Consider the following 19,346-nt stretch of genomic DNA (forward strand, 5'->3'; position numbering starts at 1 on the left):
AATATTAGTAAGAATTAAAAGATGTTTTTCATGTGTATTTATATAATAAGTTTGTATGTATATTTCCTTTAACCCAAACAACTAAACATATGATAAATACATTTATATATTCTTCCTCTCATTTATATATTCATCCTCCTTGGTTACTGAGACAAAGACCTCCATTAAAAACATATTGTTATCTCTGTTTTGTCAAAGATAATGACAGGGATGAAGATATGTTTTATACAGTCTTTCATCTCAGAAAGCAATGGTTTGTGTCATAGACACAATAAGATGGGGTATCTTTTTAATTAACAAATAATATTTAGTTAATTACTTACCCGTTTGGTAGCTTTTTCTTTTAACTCCATCCCAATTGATAACTTTCAAATCATTCTTCGGTTTCAATACTATTTTATTAACAATTTTATTACGTTTCAATTTGTTTGGATGGAATTCATTTTTTCCACTGTTCAATTGTGATTTCTCTTTATTTTTTATAGGTGATTGTTTTTGTTTTTTTGATGATTTTGGTGATTTTTTTGATGTCTGCGTTAATTCTTGATTGTCTTTCTCTCTTAATTGTCGTTTTTGTTGTGATAATTTAAAACGCGTTAGCATAATACTGCGCTCGAAAACCGGTGGATCTTTTTTTAATGGTTCTTTTGATTCCATGATTGTTGTCTGAAAAAAAAAAACCTAAAAATCAATATTTGTTTATGGATGGTCTTAAACAATTGAACAGAATGTATAGAAATTGGTTAGGTTTTCTCAGGACCATAAGAGATTATAAAACTCTAAAAATAAATTCTAGACAGACAATAGATTTTTAGTATTATTTTTTAACATTTTTTATAGTATTAGAATTAATAATTTCCATCAACCTACATATACACTAAAAATTTCAACAACTAAAAAGGTAATTATTCATTTTCGTATATAAATGTCATATTTATAACCAACTAGGTATATCTTTACTTGGTTTGCATAAAATACGCTGTAATGTTCATCTAAGTAGATTTCCTAATAAATAATTTTTCAAATCGTATTAAATTAAAGGTTTTAAATATTATTGATATTCATCCAAAAAATACACGCGTAATTGTAGGTATGTAGCCATTTGTTTCAAGTTTTATATTATTTTATTGTAAATAATTATTTTTAATGTCTGTTATGAATAATAAGGCAATATGCCAAACCATGTTAATATTAAGAACGTAAAACAGTATGTTCTTTAAATTGAGAAAAAAAAACAATTTCGTATAAAGCTTTGAACCACTTTTAAATGTTTCGTAAATTACTTACCAAAAATTCCTCTTATCACCACGGTAAATAATCAAATCAATTGAAGAAATACGCAAAAAGTACCATTCTGTAGCAAACACTGTTCGTGATCCTTTCTAAAATGGAAAAAAAAAATTGTAGGAGAAACGTCAAGATTTAGTTGAACCCATGTCGCACTAAGTTTGTAAAATAAATTGTTGATTTGCAAATGATTCATACATAAACTAAATTTATCCTGTAGTTTATCACGATAACAGATAACTGATAGGAAGTCTTATAATTTTATGAAGCACTTTTCTAAATTAGAACCACGAAGATTACCCAGGCAATCCTTACTTTGAAGCTTTATTTTGTGCAAAGAACCTGAAAGAATCAAAGAAGGGAAGGCACAAAAGGCTTTATGATCAAGAACGAAACAAACAATTAATAGTCGAATAGAACGGTCTATTCGTAATCGAAATCGATTATGTTCATGATGTCCAGCGGACTCCGTTTTAACTAATGAATCTAGTAAATCCTCAGAAGCATCGTTTAGTAGAACTCGAATGCTTATTTGAACTGAAAACATCTAGAATATCAGCCACATATTTATTTTAGACCCTTACACCATTCGAGAAGACATTGAAGAATGGTCTGTCTTCATAGAAAAGTATGCACATTTAAATAAATCTAAGCTATTATAAGGAATGGTTAATTGAATCACGTAAGTGTAACAAAAAAGGTTTTTAGGGAGTTAAATATATTTCAGTTTGGATTTTCATTACATCGAAGCCAAAGATCTATTAAATCTGTTCCATGTATCGAGCAAAATCGGTAAAATCTAACTCTCCATTGGCAATTTAATCTGTAGTCAATTACGAACTGAATTTTATATTTCTTAAATGTAAAATAAATAAACTTCTTCGCATTCATTAACCTTTTTCGATAGATTTAAATTGCACTTGCTTTATTGTGTTAGGAACTTAAAAAATCTAAAGAATTTACGGTTACGGGAAGTTAAGGTTTCCATTTTTCTGTTGTATCGAAGCGCAACGTCATATGATTGATTGTCAGTTTGCTAATTTTGGCGGCAAATTCATAATTGTCAAAAAGTTTATTGCTTAGTGTTGTTTTTTATTTTAAATAAAAAATAAAACTAATACTGTGTTTCATAATGTCCATTCAAGTTGAAAACAATTTGAAAGATAGTGATAATTCAGAACAGTTACAACAAAAAACGCATTACGTCCCTTGCAAGATAGAATCGGATGGTAATGCGAACGTAGAAAAATACTTCGAACCTTACATTACAGAAAAAGAAAATGGAGGTATTTTATTTTTAGAAATTAATTAAACCGTTATAATCCCCTGATCGTTGTTGTTGTACCGTATAATTTTGTTTCTTTTGATAGAATTAAATGGAACCTTCCGAGGGCATCATCTCGATGGTGTTAAAATGAGGCTGCCTGATGGATACAGAGCTGTTCTCGTCACTGAAGCTAAGAAACCATTGGCCGAGGATGCTGATAGAAGATTTCAGGTTACAGACATCAAAATACTTTTACATCTAGACAAAAATTAAAGAAACTATATTAAGGATTGTGTGAAAGATATATATGCGTCCTGACACTATGTAAGGAAAAGGTCTGGAAGATGAGAAATGTATTTATAGAGTAGTTATTATTATTATATAAAAGTTGAAGTAGGTATTTACCTTTTTTTTAATTTCTATACCTTTAGATTTCAAATATCTTGGCAGTCGAAGGTTCTCAGCACACAAGATAGTGTCCTCTTACTCGCAGCAATTCTCATAAATTTAAATATATGTAGTTTACAATAATATGAACTTTGTGTATATTTTTAGATTGCTGGTGGTTTTAAAGAGTTTGTTTATTGGAATTGGGATAAGAAACCATCAAAGAATGATAATATAGTTAAAGGCTTTGAATGGATGGACATAGCTGATGCGGTAAGTAAATATTGTTAAATAAAATAAAGAATAGTAAAAGTTTTGTGCACTTTTTAAGGAAATTGTACAAACTAATAAACATTAATTTTGATATGATTTTTTTTATATCAAATCTAGTTTTATTCCAATTTCTTCTTTCAGATACATGGTGATTGAAAATATAATAAGATATAAGATATTAAGGCAATAGTGTTCTTTTGTTTCTTTATATATGTTTGTATTTGTACTGAATATAAAAATGATGAATTTTATATAAAATATTGTGATAAATAAATTTTTTAACAATTTTTTTTTAATTCCCCCCGCCTTCTGTTTTACGAAACTTACTAATATTATAAATGTGGTAATTATGAACTGTGAGATAGAGAATAGGAAGGAGGTAGATTAAGATATGATGGCTGATAGAGATGTACGGAGTGGTACATACTGTGCCGACCCTACATAGAGATAAGGACAGGTTGATGATGATATAAGTCATATTATGAATGCAAATGTTTAGAAGGTATCTACAGAACGGCTTGAAAGATATAGAACACGTCTGGAAGAACACAGGCTAATTAAACCTTTGTTATTTCGTTTATCGGAGGTAGTTGTGGCCTACAGCTATCTTCTATATATGTAAAAGAAAGTCGTGTTAGTTACATATAACTAAATAACGGATTTACTGATATGGGTGAAAATTGGTGAGGAGGTAGCTTAGAGCTAGGAGACGGACATAGGATACTATTTATTCATTTTTTTCGAATTTATACCTTGAAGAGCTGCTTTTTATTTAATTTACTAATATTATAAATGCGAATGTTTAGATGGGTGGGTGGGCTACATTAATTAAGTTTTTTATATATCGTCGCGGGCGACAGCTATAAAAATGATAAAAAAAGTTAGTCTTGTCTATAACTTTATTGTTTATGAAAAACTTTCATACGTTGTTTGTAGTATTTAGGCGGAATTGTCAGCTTTGGATCAATATCCGTAGAATTGAGCTGGTTCACGTACACCGTGACCGGGGGTGGTGGAGTTACCTGGAATTATAGAAATCAGTCACCCCCAAAGTGTTCTAAGACCCCCTAGGGGGTGTACGACGAAGGGAAACCTTGAGGGAAACTTTTTAGAGTCACCAAATATGTGACTCTAAAAAATCTCATACTAATCTTACTAATATAAATGCGAATGTTTAAATGGATGGATGTTTGTTAGAAGATATTTCCGGAACTCAACAGATCTTAATGAAATTTGGCATAGATGTAGAACGTAGCTTGGAAGAACGCATAGATTACTAATTAAGCTTTTTTTTTTAATTCGGTGCACGGAGTCGTGTGTACAGTTTTGGCTTTTGACATAATTGTCGATGACGTTACGAAGGCGATTGTCCCGAATATTCGTAATAGGTCCACTGATCTCCTTTCGTTTTGGTAATACATACGGCATGGTTGTGTTGCGATGTTATACTAATATTATCATTATCTCCCCACGGTTGTTGAGTAGAGGGCAAAGGAAGGTCACTCGGCTTCAAACTATCGATTAAACTGTGGATGTACTGTCTGAAAATTAAGATTAATTTCAGCTTTATTATTGGGTGTACGGCAATGAATCCAGTTTAGGGCCAGTCAACATTTTTTTCTAAATGCTTTCACATTTTTTAATATCCCAAATCGGAATCCCTGGGAAATAGCGTTCCCCCAGCGTTGATCCACGGTCACTATTTTCACGAAATAAGTCATGGCATTTTTTAAGACTCCAAATCGGAGTTTTCAGTCTGGATTTTAATATATAAAAGTGGGTTTTCACGGTGATTCTAAGGAAAATTTTTATTTGAATTTAATTTATATTATACCGGTACAGTTGGACAGTACCATTGGACTGGTATGGACTCACTGGCGCCTGTAAATAATGTAAAAGAAGCGTTAATTAAGGCCCTTGTAAAACATACCCGGCCAATTCAAAACCCATATCCTTAAAGTCATTACGTTCTGCGACGCTTAACACGCTGTTCAATATCGGATGGTTATCCAGAACCTCAACAGCATGTATTAAATACTTGTCGAATTCCTCCTCAGGGTCACCTTGACGCAGGAAACGTTGTTTACTGCAAATTTAAACCTTATTAATTAAATACAGGGTCATGTCGCAGGCGAGAGCGCAAGTGTGCCTCGCCATGATGCGTAAGAGAAACAGAGGGGTTTAGTGAGTATGCTTCCCATCCGGAAGAGAATCCCACATTACTACCGCGTCCCCTCGGTGTGCGCATAAAGTATTGCCCTTTGGAAAAAATGGATCATGTTTTGCGCGTGTTAGATTTTATATTTGGGTATAGATTGTGACCTTTTGTAGCTTAAATGACTGGACAGATTTTGACGAATGAGGTGTCATTCGATTCGTATTTTTTCCCTGAGTGTCATTATGTATTAATATACATAATGACACTCACCTATGTAATCATAGGCATAACACACATATATTAGACATGGGAGATGAAATTGAGTTTGTATGTATCTTACATTTATTGAGATCTCTTACTGAGACTAAAGCCCAAATGACTGAACAAGTGCGATATCATTCGATTCGTGTTCCTATGTGTCACACGAGGGGCTCAGAGCCTGTCCTAAGGTAGGGGTGATTAGGCCATAGTTAGCCAGGGCTTGAACCTTGTACCTTTTGAAGCCATTTGGTAGTCGTCCAGTCCTCAAATTGTTGGCTTTCCTCAGTATCTCAGGGTGGAGAGTCCCACTTTCATTTACATGATACATCTTCTCTATCTTAGCGATTAATTCTTTACGTAATGTCTCCAACAAATGGTCTGCGAATTCGTCTCTTTCCATCTTTAAGTTCTCCAACTGGAATACAGAAAAATGGCCGCCATGTTTAACCTTCCCTATTTATATACTTTTACCCGCGATTTTGACGTGAGATTAAAAAAAACTAGTAATATATATCCTATGTCACTCAGTGATAATTTAGCTTTCCAAAGGTGAAGGTATTTTTGAAATCGGATACGTAGCTTTCGAGTTTATTCGTTACATACAAAAATATAAATCTCTTTTTAATATTAGCATAGAAGTATAGGAAGTTCAATTTAATGAGGTTTTTATCGTAAGTAATTGAGCAGAGGCACCTTTATACCAAAGGAACTCCAGATACTTTTGTGACGCTCGCTTCTTGAAGGAACCTAAGGTCCATTGAACACAAGGAAATATAAATGTTTGAGAGTTATATATTATGTTTGCTTGCTCCGTACACACAAAGTTGAAGTGAGACGAGTCTATTCTGTCAGTATACTCATAGCTACTACATGCCTACTGTATATCCGCCATCTTGGTTATTCAGAGCGACATTGTACGACGTATGACGTTGTAATCGCCAGTGTTCAAAGATTTACGTTACCTTATGCACGAAGGACCTAAGTCGACTCTACAAATGGTTTTACCAGCTCAAATACAAACTTACTTGATCATTAAGTATTGCCAGATATTCTGGTGTTCTTCTCAACCGCAATATAACAGAACTTAGAGGTTCTCCAAATAATTTAATCGCCTCCATTTCTACGTCATAACGTTTACTTGATGTCAGATCTGTTATTACTGTCCAAACAAACATTTTTATTAATAGATATTTATGTTTGAAAACGTTTAATATAAATTAGAGATGGTGTGACTTCCTGGGGCACTTGCAGTGCCCTCTAATCTCTGGATTTTGTCCGTCGCCGAAAGGGGCGCCGCAAAATTTCGCCTAAGACGCCGGAAATATTAAATCCGGACCTGCCCCCCTTAATAGGTAAACTGCCAATATTGCGTTGGCATGTTGAAATAAAACAATTCGAGTCAAGGAATATTACGTAGTTTAAAATATTATCATGTATAAAAAATAAATAAAGTTTAATACGTCTTAGAATATAATTTGACTAGCGTGAAATGGAAGCAATTCCGCGTGCAGTCTGATGAGTGTGTGTCCCGGAGGTCTAATTTAGTCCTTTTTCCCTTCCCATCCTTTTTCTTATAAGCAAAGGATGGGAAGTGGAAGTAGACTTTCCGGATGAGAGGATGCATGGGAAGGGTAAATATTTACTTTCTGTGCATCCTCTCCGTCGATTAAAGGTAGGCAACGCATATGCAACTGCGTATGTCTATGGACAACGGTCACTTCGCTATTTCAGCGATTTCAGGTGGCCGCTTGCTCGTTTGCCACCTTATGATTGACTAAATTAATATTTTTTTATAATATTTACCAAAACATAATCCCAATACAACACCAGCCTTCATGTTTACAATTTAATATATGTTTTATAGTTTTTTTTATAACGTTCGTAAATTTCCACATTGCCATATCTCTACTTGATATTATAAAGAAGAAAGATTTGTTTGTTTGTATTGAATAGACTCAGAAATAAATGAACTAATTTGTAAAATACTTTCACTGAGAAGTTACACTACCAAGTAATAAATAGGCTTGATTACTAGATTTTTTAATTTCGCGAAGACGAATTCGCGAGCGAAAGCTAGTCTTACTAATATTATAAATGCGAATGTTTACATGGATGTTTGTTAGAAGATATCTCCAGAACGGCTGAATGGATCTCGTTGAAATTTGTCATACATATAGAACATAGTCTGGAAGAACATATAGACTAATAATTAACTTTTTTTTAATTAAAAAAAATTCGGTAGTAAAAGATGTACTTTAATCATCTTCATACACTGTTTTCGTCGCAATATATGGTATGAATGTTCTTCCCAAAGATTGAGAAATTCTTCCGCCGTGTTTATTTGGATTGAAATCTTGGTCAGCTGGTCTTTTCCTTATATATTCATCATCATCCATACCTTTATCCCATAAATCACCTCTAGGATATTTCTTCTCGGTATACTTCGGTCTACTCGGTATATCGCGGTCTTTAGCGAATTCCTTTAGTACAACGTTAGCGGCTATTTTTTCTTTTTTATCAAATTTTAAATTGCTAGCGTCTAAATTTTCATCGGAAATCTTTAGTCTTTTATCCTCTTTCTTTTCTATTTTGGGTCTTTTGCCTTCTATTATTTGTGGTATTCTTTTGTCTCTGGCTATTTTAAAACGACCTTTTTGATGGATATTTTTTGCGTTTCTTAATTCTGGATCGTTTGATCCTTTATTTCCGTGATTTTTGTGACGGGATCGATTGTGGCTGTGTTTATCTGCGTTTTTGTCTCTAGAAGGTCCTGAAATTGATAAAGATTTATCTGACTAATATTATAAATGCGAAAGTATGTATATAACCATGTAAAGAAAGGCTTAAAGGATCTAGATTAAATTTGGAACACACATAGAGTTTCAGGAAAGTCAGTCTGTCTTATAACTTAATCATTGGTACGCGTACTAGGCTTAATTTTAGTCTACTTTCCCTTCCCATTATTGTTCTTATAGTGATGGATAGTGGAAGTGGATTTTCCGGGTGAGAGGATGCATGGGAAGGGAAGATATTCTCTTTCTGTGCATTTTCTCCGTCGAAGAAATGTTGGATACGCATTTGAATTGCGTATGTCGATGGGCAAGATCACGTGCTACAAATGTTGAGAGATCTTAACTCTTGTCTTACCAACAATGTCAAACTTCCTTTGACTAGAAAGTTCGTCCGTTAAAATCCTGTCTTCATCTGAATACGAGTAGTCTGAGGAATCCGACGAGGACCAAGGCCTAGAATTACATAGAGATTTTAATTTAATTTTAAACTAGCGATCACTGACGGCTCTGTCCGCGAGTGGTCGCTAGTTAAATTAAAAAACAGCGTAGCGCCCACGGTGGGGACGTGGGTGATGACGTCTTACTAATATTATAAATGCGAATGTTTGTTTGAAGGTGTCAGAATGTCTGAACGGATCCCGCTTATATTTGGCATAGGCCACTAATAAAATTTTTTTCGAATCCTGGGCCGACGGAGTCGCGGGCGACAGCTAGTCATAAACTAAAAAGAAATCTAAAGCAGGTTTACTGATCCTTAACCAATCGCTACATACAAGAAGCCTCTTAGATTATTCTTATATTCTTCTAGAACTTCAGGATTGTCGATATATAATAATCTGGGCTTTCTCTCCTTCATCACGTTGCCATGACGAAGAAGATTGTTGTAATTCTTCTGCAGAAGACTTAACGCTGCTATAATTCTACCTTCTTGTTCGTTAACTATATTATTTCCAACGTCAGCATCTGGAAAAGAAAAAAAGGATATCACTCTAAACTTTTATTCATCATCATCATCATCATCATCAATCTTTGAAACAAAGAGAGGTAACCATATATTATTAACAAGGAGTTTGGTGTTTTTTATGGAGAACGGCCACCCAAAGTCGCTGAAACATCGAAGCGACCGCTCCCCATAGACATCCACAATTGCAGTTGCGTTGCCTACCTTTAATCGACGCAGGAGATGCACAGAAAAATAATATTTTCCCTTCCCATGCATCCTCTTATCCGGAAAGTCCACTTACATATCCAATCCTTATAAGAAAAGGAGTAGGAAATGAAATAGGATTAAAATTAGGCCTCCGGTACCACAATCAAGACGAAACGCGGAATTTCTTTTACTTGACGTCTTCTGTATGGTTATGGTATTGCACTGGGCGAGGACAATTCGTGCGAAGATGTTAAAACGGGCTCTACCACTGTTAAACGGTCTTAGAAACTCACAGTTGATAACTTACCTTTAGGAACGAAATCACCCAGTAGTCTATTTTCCTTTCTTTCATATTCATCATAATGTCCATTTAAATATTTAATAATTCGTTTCAATTGTTCTCTATTCTCTATTATCCTTGGGTTAAGTTTAATAGATGCTAAATCTCCGTCACCATGTAAACCTTCATGGCTGTCTCTGTTAGCCACTACGCTTGTAAGAACACCTATACACATATATAGAAAATGAGCAATAATCGATATAAAAAATGAATTAACTTGTCTGACTGTATACTTATGACACTCAGGAGATGATAACGAATCGAACGACACCTCATTCGTCAAAATCTGTTCAGTCGTTTAGGATGTAGGTGGTAACAAACAAAAAAATGGTATTTACGTGGAGTTTTTGGTCTGGTTGCCGTAAGGACATTTTCCCATTTTTGAATGCGACATTGAATCAATTTGCTAATCTTACTAATATTATAAATGCGAATGTTTAGATGTATGTTTATTTGAAGGTATTCCTTGTGCGTACCGCAAAGGATTGGAACAAGTTGCCAGCCTCTGTTTTTCCGGCCAAATATGATATTGGGACCTTCAAAAGTAGAGTGAATAGGCACTTACTAAGCTAGCGCGTACCATCTTTCGACCAAATCTCCACTTCACCAGGTGAGATCGTGGTCAAGTGCTAGCTTATAAAACGTAAAAAATCTCTAGAACAGCTGCATGGATCTTGATGAAATTTGTCATAGATGTAGAACATAATCTGGAAGAGTAAATACGCTTCTCACTCTTATTTTGATTCAGCGTGAACGTAGTCGCGATCGACAGCTATCATACTAATATTATAAATGCGAATGTTTAGATGTATGTTTTTTTGAAGGTATCTTGAGGACGGCTACATGGATGACAGGCTACTTATTGAGTTTTAAGGGCGACAACTATTGGCTAATAAAACCGATCCTGATTACTTTTTAGTCCTCTTTCCCATATAGCAATTAGTCGCGTACAAACATTATTTTGTACAGTCGAGGTCGTATCCGGAAAGGAATCGCGTAAATCTAGCCGTTGTATAGAAGTAAGTTTTAGGTTTTTGTAGAAGAAAGGCATATAGTTTTATAGTCTTACCTAAAATTTGTAGTAAACTAATGAACATAATTCAGATGCTAGCTCCGGTATCGATGTGGAAAAATGTAATTATATTTACGTTCATAATTTAATTATTGCGACAATCAAATTAGTATACGAAAGTAATAAAAAATTTTATAGCTTCAGACTGGAATAATTAACTAAGATTTTTTCACTTTTACGAGTGCTCCATTATTATTACAGCCGCGACTTCATTAAATGAGGTTATTATCGCGTTTTGGAAAAAGGGTCTAAAGTTGACGAACAATAATTTTAAAATAAACATTAATATATATAATACTAGCGGACCCGACAGACGTTGTCCTGTCTACACGTCTTTAATTTGAAAATTTCAAACTTTTTTTAATAAGCTAAAATTAAAGTTCGAATATTATTTAAAATTTGACAATGCGATGGTAGCGCCGTCTATCGGATCCAATGTAAAACATTCCAAAATCAACAACTACTAATAAATTAAAAATTCATTAAAAAAACATTGTCCAGCGGACAAAATTGTGAATCTAAACCATTCCCAGATCCCCTTGAATACACACAAAAAATTTCATCAAAATCGGTCCAGTCGTTTGAGAGAAGTTCAGTGACATACACACTCACAGAAGAATTATATATATAAAGACTAGCCAGCCGCCAGCTCGCCACCGACTCCGTCCGCGTGGATATATAAAAAAACTTAATTAGTGTAGCCTATGTGTTCTTTCAGACTGTTCTATACGTATGCCAAATTTAATCGAGATCCGTTCAGCCGTCTAGCGACATATTCCAAAACCCATCCATCCACATCACATCCATCTAAACATTCGCATTTATAATATTAGTAAGTTATAATAAAAAGCAGCTCTTCAAGGTATAAATTCGAAAAAAATGAATAAATAGTATCCTATGTCCGTCTCCTGGCTCTAAGCTATCTCCTCAACAATTTTCAGTCATATCTGTAAAGCCGTTCTTGAGTTATAAATAGTGTAACTAACACCACTTTCTTTTATATATATAGATATGTATATAGCAAAAATATACAAGATAATTTCCGTTGTCAACTAGGTCAGAAATATTCGGAACACTATTATTTTATGACCTCATAAAAGTCCACATTAATCCCGGATAAAGAAATGAAAATGTTTGGTTAGGTGGATAGATGAATGTTTGTTAGAAGTTATCTCCGGAACTGCTGAACGAATCACGATGAAATTTGTCATACATATAGAACATAGTCTGGAAGAACACATAGACTACTTATTAAGTTTTTAATTACACGCGGACGGAGTCTTGGGTGACAGCTAGTCTTACTAATATAAATACGAATGTTACGATGGATGAAAGTTAGAAGGTATCGGCTCAACAGATCTTGATGAAATTTGTCATACATATAGAACATAGACTACTTAAGCATTATGTTTTTTTTATTCCACGCGGACTGAGTCGTGGGCGGCAGTTTTATACATAACGGGATTTGACCTTGAAGAAAAAAAATAAGAACGACGAGGACTATTATTTAGTCAGTTCTATGCGTATCGTACTCTTAAATATTTAAACTGTACTATAAAGCTTTCAATTGATTGCAAGTTGAATAAATAAATGAAATAGAACAATACTTAATATTTAAAAAAAATTCCATTTCCGCGCCTAAAATATTACACGGCTGTATAAATATTGCGATTCATCGAATTATGTTTTTACTTCGGTGTTACGTGTGAAAAAAAATATTATTTTGATTTTTTTATTTCGTTGACTCTGTCGCCATCGACTCCGTCTGCGCGGAATGAAAAAACTTAATTAGTCTATGCATTCTTTTAGCTACTACGCCAAATTACTATGTGCAGCCGTTCCGGTGGTACCTTCAAACAAACATCGATCTAAACATTCACATTTATAATAGCTGTCGCCCGCGACTCTGTCCGGGCGGGATTGAAAAATATATGTTGTCCGATTCTCAGAGCTACTCAATATGCTCACAAAATTTCATGAGAATCGGTCAAGCCGTTTCGGAGGAGTATGGAAACGAAAATTGTGACACGAGAATCGTTCAGCCGTTCTAGAGATACCTTCTAACGAACTCTACCCATCCATCCATCCACATCACATCCATCTAAACATTCCCATTTATAATATTAGTAAGTAAAAAAAACAGCTCTTCAAGGCATAAATTCTAAAAAAAAAAATACAAGTAGTATCCTATGTCCGTCTCCTAGCTCTAAGCTACCTCCTCAACAATTTTCAGTCATATCGGTAAAGCCGTTCTTGAGTTATAAATAGTGTAACTAACACCACTTTCTTTTATATATTGATGTATAAATCAATGAAAATACATTGCGTAAGATACAAAACAAATATATATTTTCGTATATTTGCATTATCTGTGCGTATATAAAGCGATAGAGAAATGTTAACACTTCATTGGTACCAAAATTGTCCAACAAAACTATCAAAATGGAAGCTAAAATTCTTCTGATCCTGTGCTTGGTAAATAAATTAATAATTTTCTTTTATAATTATTTAAATATTTATTACGTCTTCAGCTCACTATACTCCACTGAGGGTAGAGTCTACCCTAAGTGAGAGTATGTGATAGTGAATGCTGGCCCAGTGCGAGACTTCACACATATCTTTGAATTTCTTCGCCTTAGCATAATGTAAAGACGAACTGGCGCCAGTTACTATACAGTCCATTGCTACTGTCGTACTGTACTGTCTTGTCAAGCATAAATGTTACATTAATTCGCAAGAATTTTAATTTAAAAAAAATATATTTATTTTTTTAAGGTTGGCATGACCCTGTGTACTCCAGGTAAGTTTCTTAATTTATTAAAATGGCCAGTATTATTTAGATTTTTTTTATATTATATAAGAGGTCAATTCGCCGATATAGCGACATGAGCCCATAGACATATGCAACTGCAGCATATTTCCGCTTTCTATGCGTACCCTTCTCTACCAAATTCACTTCCCCTTCCCATCATTTCCTTATGAGAAAAGGAGGGATAAGGCTTCCGGACTAAAATTAAAAACCAGCCAATATTAATCCTTCGTTTAAAATTATGACTTTGTTGACCTACGGGACTGGTATAGTTTTTGCGAAAATTACATTTGAATGATTCTAAAAAAAAGTTAATTGTTATATTTGTTATACTAATAAAGTTATTTTCTTGTTACAGTGCCCGATGGTAAGTTACTTATGTTCATTATTAATAATTTAAATATACTTGAAAATAATTTATAGTTTAATATTTGTATTTTTAGATATTATTCGTTAGAATCATTTGGCGCGAATGACGTGCTCTCGTTACAAAGTCAAGTGTCAGAATGATTAGTGAGGGGACATAAACGTCGACATTTTAGTAAGGCTAGTGTTGCATCACATCGGCACATCGGATTTTCTTCCTAACACTATATCTATATAAAATATCTTGTTTCAATTAAAAAAAAAAAACGACCAAAGATTAAATGCGCGACGTAAATCTTTACGGCGCGATTTTAGTCCCAAAGCGACTTATGCAATATCGTAGTTTCTTACAGTGAGTTCGCAATACCTATATCTGGTTTAAGTATTCCGACGCCCTGGGCGACATTTTTTTGACGTCGGTTGAAATCTTTAAAAGATAGGATCTTAAGGATCACCGTAGGCGCCCTTTAATAAACTAATCTTTCGCCTACGTCGCCCACTGATGTCGCCATCTGGCTTACCCTAATAACAGCTAGTGGGTGGATGTGTGCTAAGGGTGTCATCGTGTGGGCGGCCAACCTTAAATGTATAGCACTATCATAATGAAATTCTAGGTTTAGGTGCAGGACTCGGTGCGGTAATTGGTTTGGGCCTTGGAATCGGTGGTAATCCTGTGAACTCAGGTCTGCCAAACATTCCTGCCGTACCTTCCGTACCTGCTGTACCCGCTGTACCCGCTGTACCCGCTGTACCCGCTGTACCCGCTGTACCTGCCGTACCAAACGTACTTACTACATTGCCAAGCATTCCAGCCGTACCGGTCACTCCATTGCCGAGCACGATCTTACCATGCTAAATATAGGTAAATATTTAAATTTGTTGATTTGAAATTCGAACACATACATCCTTTTTAGGGTTACGTATCTCAAAAGGAAAGAAACGGAACCCTTTTTCCCGGATCCGTTTTCTCAAAAACGCTGGAATTTATATCAAATACTCAGGTCTGCGGTCGCTGGGTGCTGTAAAAAATAAAACTTCTACTTAGGGTTCTTCAAGAAGCGAACTTATCACTATCTCAAAGGCCGGCAACGCATCTGCGGTTCCTCTGGTATTGCTGATGTCCATGGGCGTCGTTGAACACCTCGGTGTTCCTGCTGCTCGTTTGCCCTCTTCTATTATAAAAAAAAAAGAATGGATGTATAACGCACAAGAAATTTAATAATGCAGATATATATTTTTTAATTTATTAAGGTTTTTAATTTTTTTTTTTTTTAGTTTCGTGAACAACATTCAAGATTTCTTCGCATTCTTCAGTAAATAATAAAGGATTAAAACAATGTATTTAAAGTTATGACACAATTTTATAAAGTAAAATAAATTTCTGCAATTCATTTTATTATGTCTTTTGTTATTTAATTCCTATTATACAGTGTCTATTTAAGATAGATTAATTTGACAACTGACGCCTATAGAATATCTAATTAATTTTGTATGAACATTAATGTTGTACTTAATAGACGGTTGTTATAGTAAATTATTCAAACTTTCGTGAGACATTATACTAAATTGATATATAAACACTCACGTATATACGTCCGGTGGCGGTACCAACTAGTTTCGAGCCCATCGGGGGCCCTTCAGTGAGCGACGGGCCGCGTCCGCGAAATAATACCAGTACCACTCATCGTGATGAAGGGCCCCCGATGGGCTCGAAACTAGTCGGTGCCGCCACCGGACGTATATACGTGAGTGTTTAGCCGTGTTTATATATCGGTTGTTATAGTGTCGGACCACGCAACGAATAACTGTGAACTATCGAATATCGGTCTTGTAATAAATTAATGCAACAAATGGGTACTATAATCTAGGTATTTTATAACTTTTTAAATTTATTACAGTTATTTAGCTATGTATCGCACAATTAATTAAAAAAAAACTTTTTTACTTCAACTTCGCAATTTTTGGTTTAACGTCTTATTTCTTTATGTAGTTATGAAGGATAAAGTAGGAATAGAAAGAAACAATTTTATTTGTATTGTGTAGTGTGTAATTCAAAAACAATTATCACGAAATTTTCGATTGCGAGTTCTATGAGAACAACTATCGAAAATCGAAAAAAATCTTAATCCATTTTTCTCAAGACATATCTAGTGAATTGTCAAACTAATCTATCTTAAGTAGACAACTTAATCTATGTATTGAAATTACTATGGTGCGCAATTTCAAATATAGCGTCATCCCTGTCATTCGTCTTAGACAAAACAGAGATAACAATATCTTTTAAACGAAGATTTTGGAATCAGAAACCCAAGGCAAATCTTTCTGCAAGGACAATTTAATGTCACATTTGACATCTGTCAGTTTTAGCTTCATAGTGAGGTTACTTAAAATATCGATTAAAGTAAATCAATCGATTCCGACTTCAAAACATGTGAATCGAAGTCAGTTGTTTTTCGTTCGATTTATTTGTAAGAACCTTAGTGTTTAAAATTAAAAAGAGTTCACATTGTAACGACGTTCAATTGACATTATCTTACTGATATTATAAATGCGAATGTTTAGATGGATGTTTGTTTGAAGGTATCTCCAGAACAGCAGCATGGATCTAGATGAAATTTGGCATACATATAGAACATAGTCTGGAAGAACATAGGCTACCAATTATGTTTCTTTTTTTTTAAATCTGCGCCGACGGAGTCGTAGGCGACCGCAAGCTGATACAATAAATTAAATAAGTAATCGAAATTTGAAAAACGGTAAGCAATTGTGCAGCTCGACAAAAATAACACTTTATGTGTGTTGATAGAAGATTACTGGCCCTGCTATAGTTCATTCCAAGATATTATTTTTACTTGTCCAATTTGAAAACCTGCCAGTAAAAAAGTTCGTTTTGCATCTTGTCCGTTGAATTTTAATTTTACACTCCTACATTTTTTTTCTGTTTTCGAAATTATTCTAAAACTAATTGCCCGCGACTCCATCCAAGCGGACTTAAAAAACACTTAACTAGCAGCCTACGTGTTCTTCAAGATTGTTCTACATCCCTGTCTAATTTAATCAAGATTCGTTGAGCCATTCTAGAGATACATTCGAACAAACATCCATCTAAACATTCGCATTTATAATATTAGTAAGAGAATAAGAAAGTGTAACATGTAAAACTACAGTTTATTTAGTTTTAATAATAAAATTGAAAAATCTTTATTTTGAAATGCACTTAGTAAATGGTGCTGTTTTATCCATGAGGTCCTGTCAGTCGTCTTTTTTTGTAATTAATGTACGTATATAATATTGGAGTTGAAATAAATAACAAGTTATTTGCAGAAATATATTAATTGTAACCTTATATATATATATATATATATATATATATATATATATATATATATATATATATATATATATATATATATATATATATGTATATAGAAGAAAGTGGTGTTAGTTATACTATTTATAACTCAAGAACGGCTTTACTGATATGGTTGAAAATTGGTGAGGAGGTAGCTTAGAGCCAGAAGACGGACATAGGGTACTATTCATTCTCTCTTTTTTTCGAATTTACGCCTTAAAGAGCTCCTTTTTATTTACCTTACTATTATTATAAATGCGAATGTTTAGATGTGATGTGGATGGATGGATGGGTGGGCTACACTAATTAAGTTTTTTATATATCCACGCAGACGGAGTCGCGGGCGACAGCTAGGAGTACATAGTTCCAAATCTACTAGCACTTTAATATGTCACTGACAGCTATAACTTTTAGCGTCATAGTAGTGTGAGTTGCTTAAAAACATCGATTACAATTAATAAATCGATATGGACTATATGCAATTTATTATGAAAATCGATATTTTTCGTTCGATTTTTTGCGACATAAGTATTTAAATGAAAAAGGGTCCACTGTTCCCATGATAATAAATATATTAATTACTATAAATATTTAATCCAACAGAAAATATGTAAAAATACGTAATATTATTGTAGCGACTTCATTTATATGCTACCGAATGACATGGTACTTTAGGTTTTAAAAGCTTGTGCACGCTTGGTATGGCCCCGCCTCCAATTTGTTTCCCAAGGCCAACTTTTAAACCAAGACGGATTGCTGCTTCTAGGCCGTGATCAGGACCGTGTTTGCCACCTGCAACAGTTTAAACTGATATAATAACGGCTAAACACTCACGTATATTTGTCCGGTGGCGGCACCGACAAGTTTCGAGCCCATCGGTTACTGATTAGTGGTAGACGGGCCGAGTCCGATCGGTGTTATACCAGTACCACTCACCCTGATAAAGGGCCCACGATGGGCTCGAAACTAGTCGGTGCCGCCACCGGACGAATATACGTGAGTGTTTAGCCGTTTTATATCAGTTTATTATAATGTCTCAGGAAAGTTTGAATAATTTAATGCAACAGATTAGTATTATACAATTAACTTTTATAACACAAAAGGCTACTTGAAGTTACATTTTGTGCCTATTTGGTTTTCGCCATTTTGAAGCTATTGATGGCGATTGCTAGCAGTGGTGATGACCCGAATTTTATTTACATATATTACAGATGCAAATATTTGGTTGGATATTTGTTAGAAGGTCCAGGAAATTTGTCATAGATGTAGAACAATGTCTGGAAGAACACATAGGCTACGAATTATGTGTTTTTCATTAATTCGCAGACGGAGTCGCGGGCTACAGTTATTTAATAATAAAGGTAGAATTAATTGTCAGTACTCAAATGGCTCTTTTATTTCGGAACAAAATAACCTGTCCAGCGAAATCCAAAATAGGTTAATGTTGTTATTTCCTAATAAAATGAATGTCATAATGCATTACTTACCTATCTTTGGTTTTCCAGCGCAATGCGATTTTGGATACGGCAATGGATCAGCTCGAATTGGGTCTACTGGAAGAACACTGGCAGGTACGTTCGGTGCAATATTAGGATCTTGAGCAGCTGTTGGATCTACATTGGGTTGATTAGGGTCGGGTCCAGGTGCTATAGACGGAATTCCGTTGGGTTGATTAGGGTCGGGTCCGGGTGTTATAGACGGAATTCCGTTGGGTTGATTAGGGTCGGGTCCAGGTGCTATAGACGGAATTCCGTTGGGTTGATTAGGGTCGGGTCCGGGTGTTATAGACGGAATTCCATTGGGTTGATTAGGGTTGGGTCCGGGTGTTATGG

General features: G+C 34.6%; 4 protein-coding genes across 4 annotated transcripts; 2 read left to right on the plus strand and 2 right to left on the minus strand.

The window, feature by feature from the left end:
- The first annotated feature begins 2,125 nt into the window (after positions 1–2,125).
- On the plus strand, positions 2,126–3,391 carry LOC106114643 (uncharacterized). The gene is made up of 4 exons (XM_013307920.1): positions 2,126–2,573; positions 2,658–2,785; positions 3,110–3,214; positions 3,356–3,391. Exons 1-4 carry the CDS (start codon positions 2,420–2,422, stop codon positions 3,368–3,370), a joined length of 402 nt encoding a protein of 133 aa, XP_013163374.1. The 5' UTR covers positions 2,126–2,419; the 3' UTR covers positions 3,371–3,391.
- A 713-nt stretch (positions 3,392–4,104) lies between these two features.
- On the minus strand, positions 4,105–6,795 carry LOC106114650 (uncharacterized). The gene is made up of 5 exons (XM_013307927.1): positions 6,659–6,795; positions 5,867–6,048; positions 5,145–5,300; positions 4,638–4,755; positions 4,105–4,236 (listed from the first exon to the last, which is right to left on the minus strand). Exons 1-5 carry the CDS (start codon positions 6,749–6,751, stop codon positions 4,114–4,116), a joined length of 672 nt encoding a protein of 223 aa, XP_013163381.1. The 5' UTR covers positions 6,752–6,795; the 3' UTR covers positions 4,105–4,113.
- Positions 6,796–7,873: 1,078 nt separating this feature from the next.
- Positions 7,874–9,438, minus strand: LOC106114647 (uncharacterized). Its single transcript, XM_013307924.1, has 3 exons — positions 9,199–9,438; positions 8,781–8,878; positions 7,874–8,403 (listed from the first exon to the last, which is right to left on the minus strand). Exons 1-3 carry the CDS (start codon positions 9,279–9,281, stop codon positions 7,889–7,891), a joined length of 696 nt encoding a protein of 231 aa, XP_013163378.1. The 5' UTR covers positions 9,282–9,438; the 3' UTR covers positions 7,874–7,888.
- Positions 9,439–13,384: 3,946 nt separating this feature from the next.
- Positions 13,385–15,541, plus strand: LOC106114636 (elastin-like). The gene is made up of 5 exons (XM_013307914.1): positions 13,385–13,462; positions 13,763–13,787; positions 14,155–14,163; positions 14,777–15,024; positions 15,438–15,541. The coding sequence occupies exons 1-4, from the start codon at positions 13,430–13,432 to the stop codon at positions 15,016–15,018; spliced, it is 309 nt and encodes a 102-aa protein (XP_013163368.1). The 5' UTR covers positions 13,385–13,429; the 3' UTR covers positions 15,019–15,024; positions 15,438–15,541.
- The last annotated feature ends 3,805 nt before the right edge of the window (positions 15,542–19,346 follow it).

This window comes from Papilio xuthus, unplaced genomic scaffold (assembly GCF_000836235.2).
Source record: "Papilio xuthus unplaced genomic scaffold, Pxut_1.1 DF828037.1, whole genome shotgun sequence".
Lineage (NCBI taxonomy): Eukaryota > Metazoa > Arthropoda > Insecta > Lepidoptera > Papilionidae > Papilio > Papilio xuthus.

What these genes read in the sequence shown, in the direction of transcription:
- LOC106114643 (XM_013307920.1), top strand. Translation starts at nt 2,420, where the DNA reads ATGTCCATTCAAGTTGAAAACAATTTGAAAGATAGTGATAATTCAGAA. An exon ending in TACAGAAAAAGAAAATGGAG is followed by an intron (nt 2,574 to 2,657) that starts GTATTTTATTTT and finishes TTCTTTTGATAG; the next exon opens with AATTAAATGGAACCTTCCGA. An exon ending in ATGCTGATAGAAGATTTCAG is followed by an intron (nt 2,786 to 3,109) that starts GTTACAGACATC and finishes GTATATTTTTAG; the next exon opens with ATTGCTGGTGGTTTTAAAGA.
- LOC106114650 (XM_013307927.1), bottom strand. Translation starts at nt 6,751, where the DNA reads ATGGAGGCGATTAAATTATTTGGAGAACCTCTAAGTTCTGTTATATTG. An exon ending in CTACCAAATGGCTTCAAAAG is followed by an intron (nt 5,301 to 5,866) that starts GTACAAGGTTCA and finishes TTAAATTTGCAG; the next exon opens with TAAACAACGTTTCCTGCGTC. An exon ending in CATCGCAACACAACCATGCC is followed by an intron (nt 4,237 to 4,637) that starts GTATGTATTACC and finishes CTATAATTCCAG; the next exon opens with GTAACTCCACCACCCCCGGT.
- LOC106114647 (XM_013307924.1), bottom strand. Translation starts at nt 9,281, where the DNA reads ATGAAGGAGAGAAAGCCCAGATTATTATATATCGACAATCCTGAAGTT. An exon ending in AATAATCTAAGAGGCTTCTT is followed by an intron (nt 8,879 to 9,198) that starts GTATGTAGCGAT and finishes ATGTAATTCTAG; the next exon opens with GCCTTGGTCCTCGTCGGATT. An exon ending in AAGGAAGTTTGACATTGTTG is followed by an intron (nt 8,404 to 8,780) that starts GTAAGACAAGAG and finishes TATCAATTTCAG; the next exon opens with GACCTTCTAGAGACAAAAAC.
- LOC106114636 (XM_013307914.1), top strand. Translation starts at nt 13,430, where the DNA reads ATGGAAGCTAAAATTCTTCTGATCCTGTGCTTG. An exon ending in TTCTTCTGATCCTGTGCTTG is followed by an intron (nt 13,463 to 13,762) that starts GTAAATAAATTA and finishes TATTTTTTTAAG; the next exon opens with GTTGGCATGACCCTGTGTAC.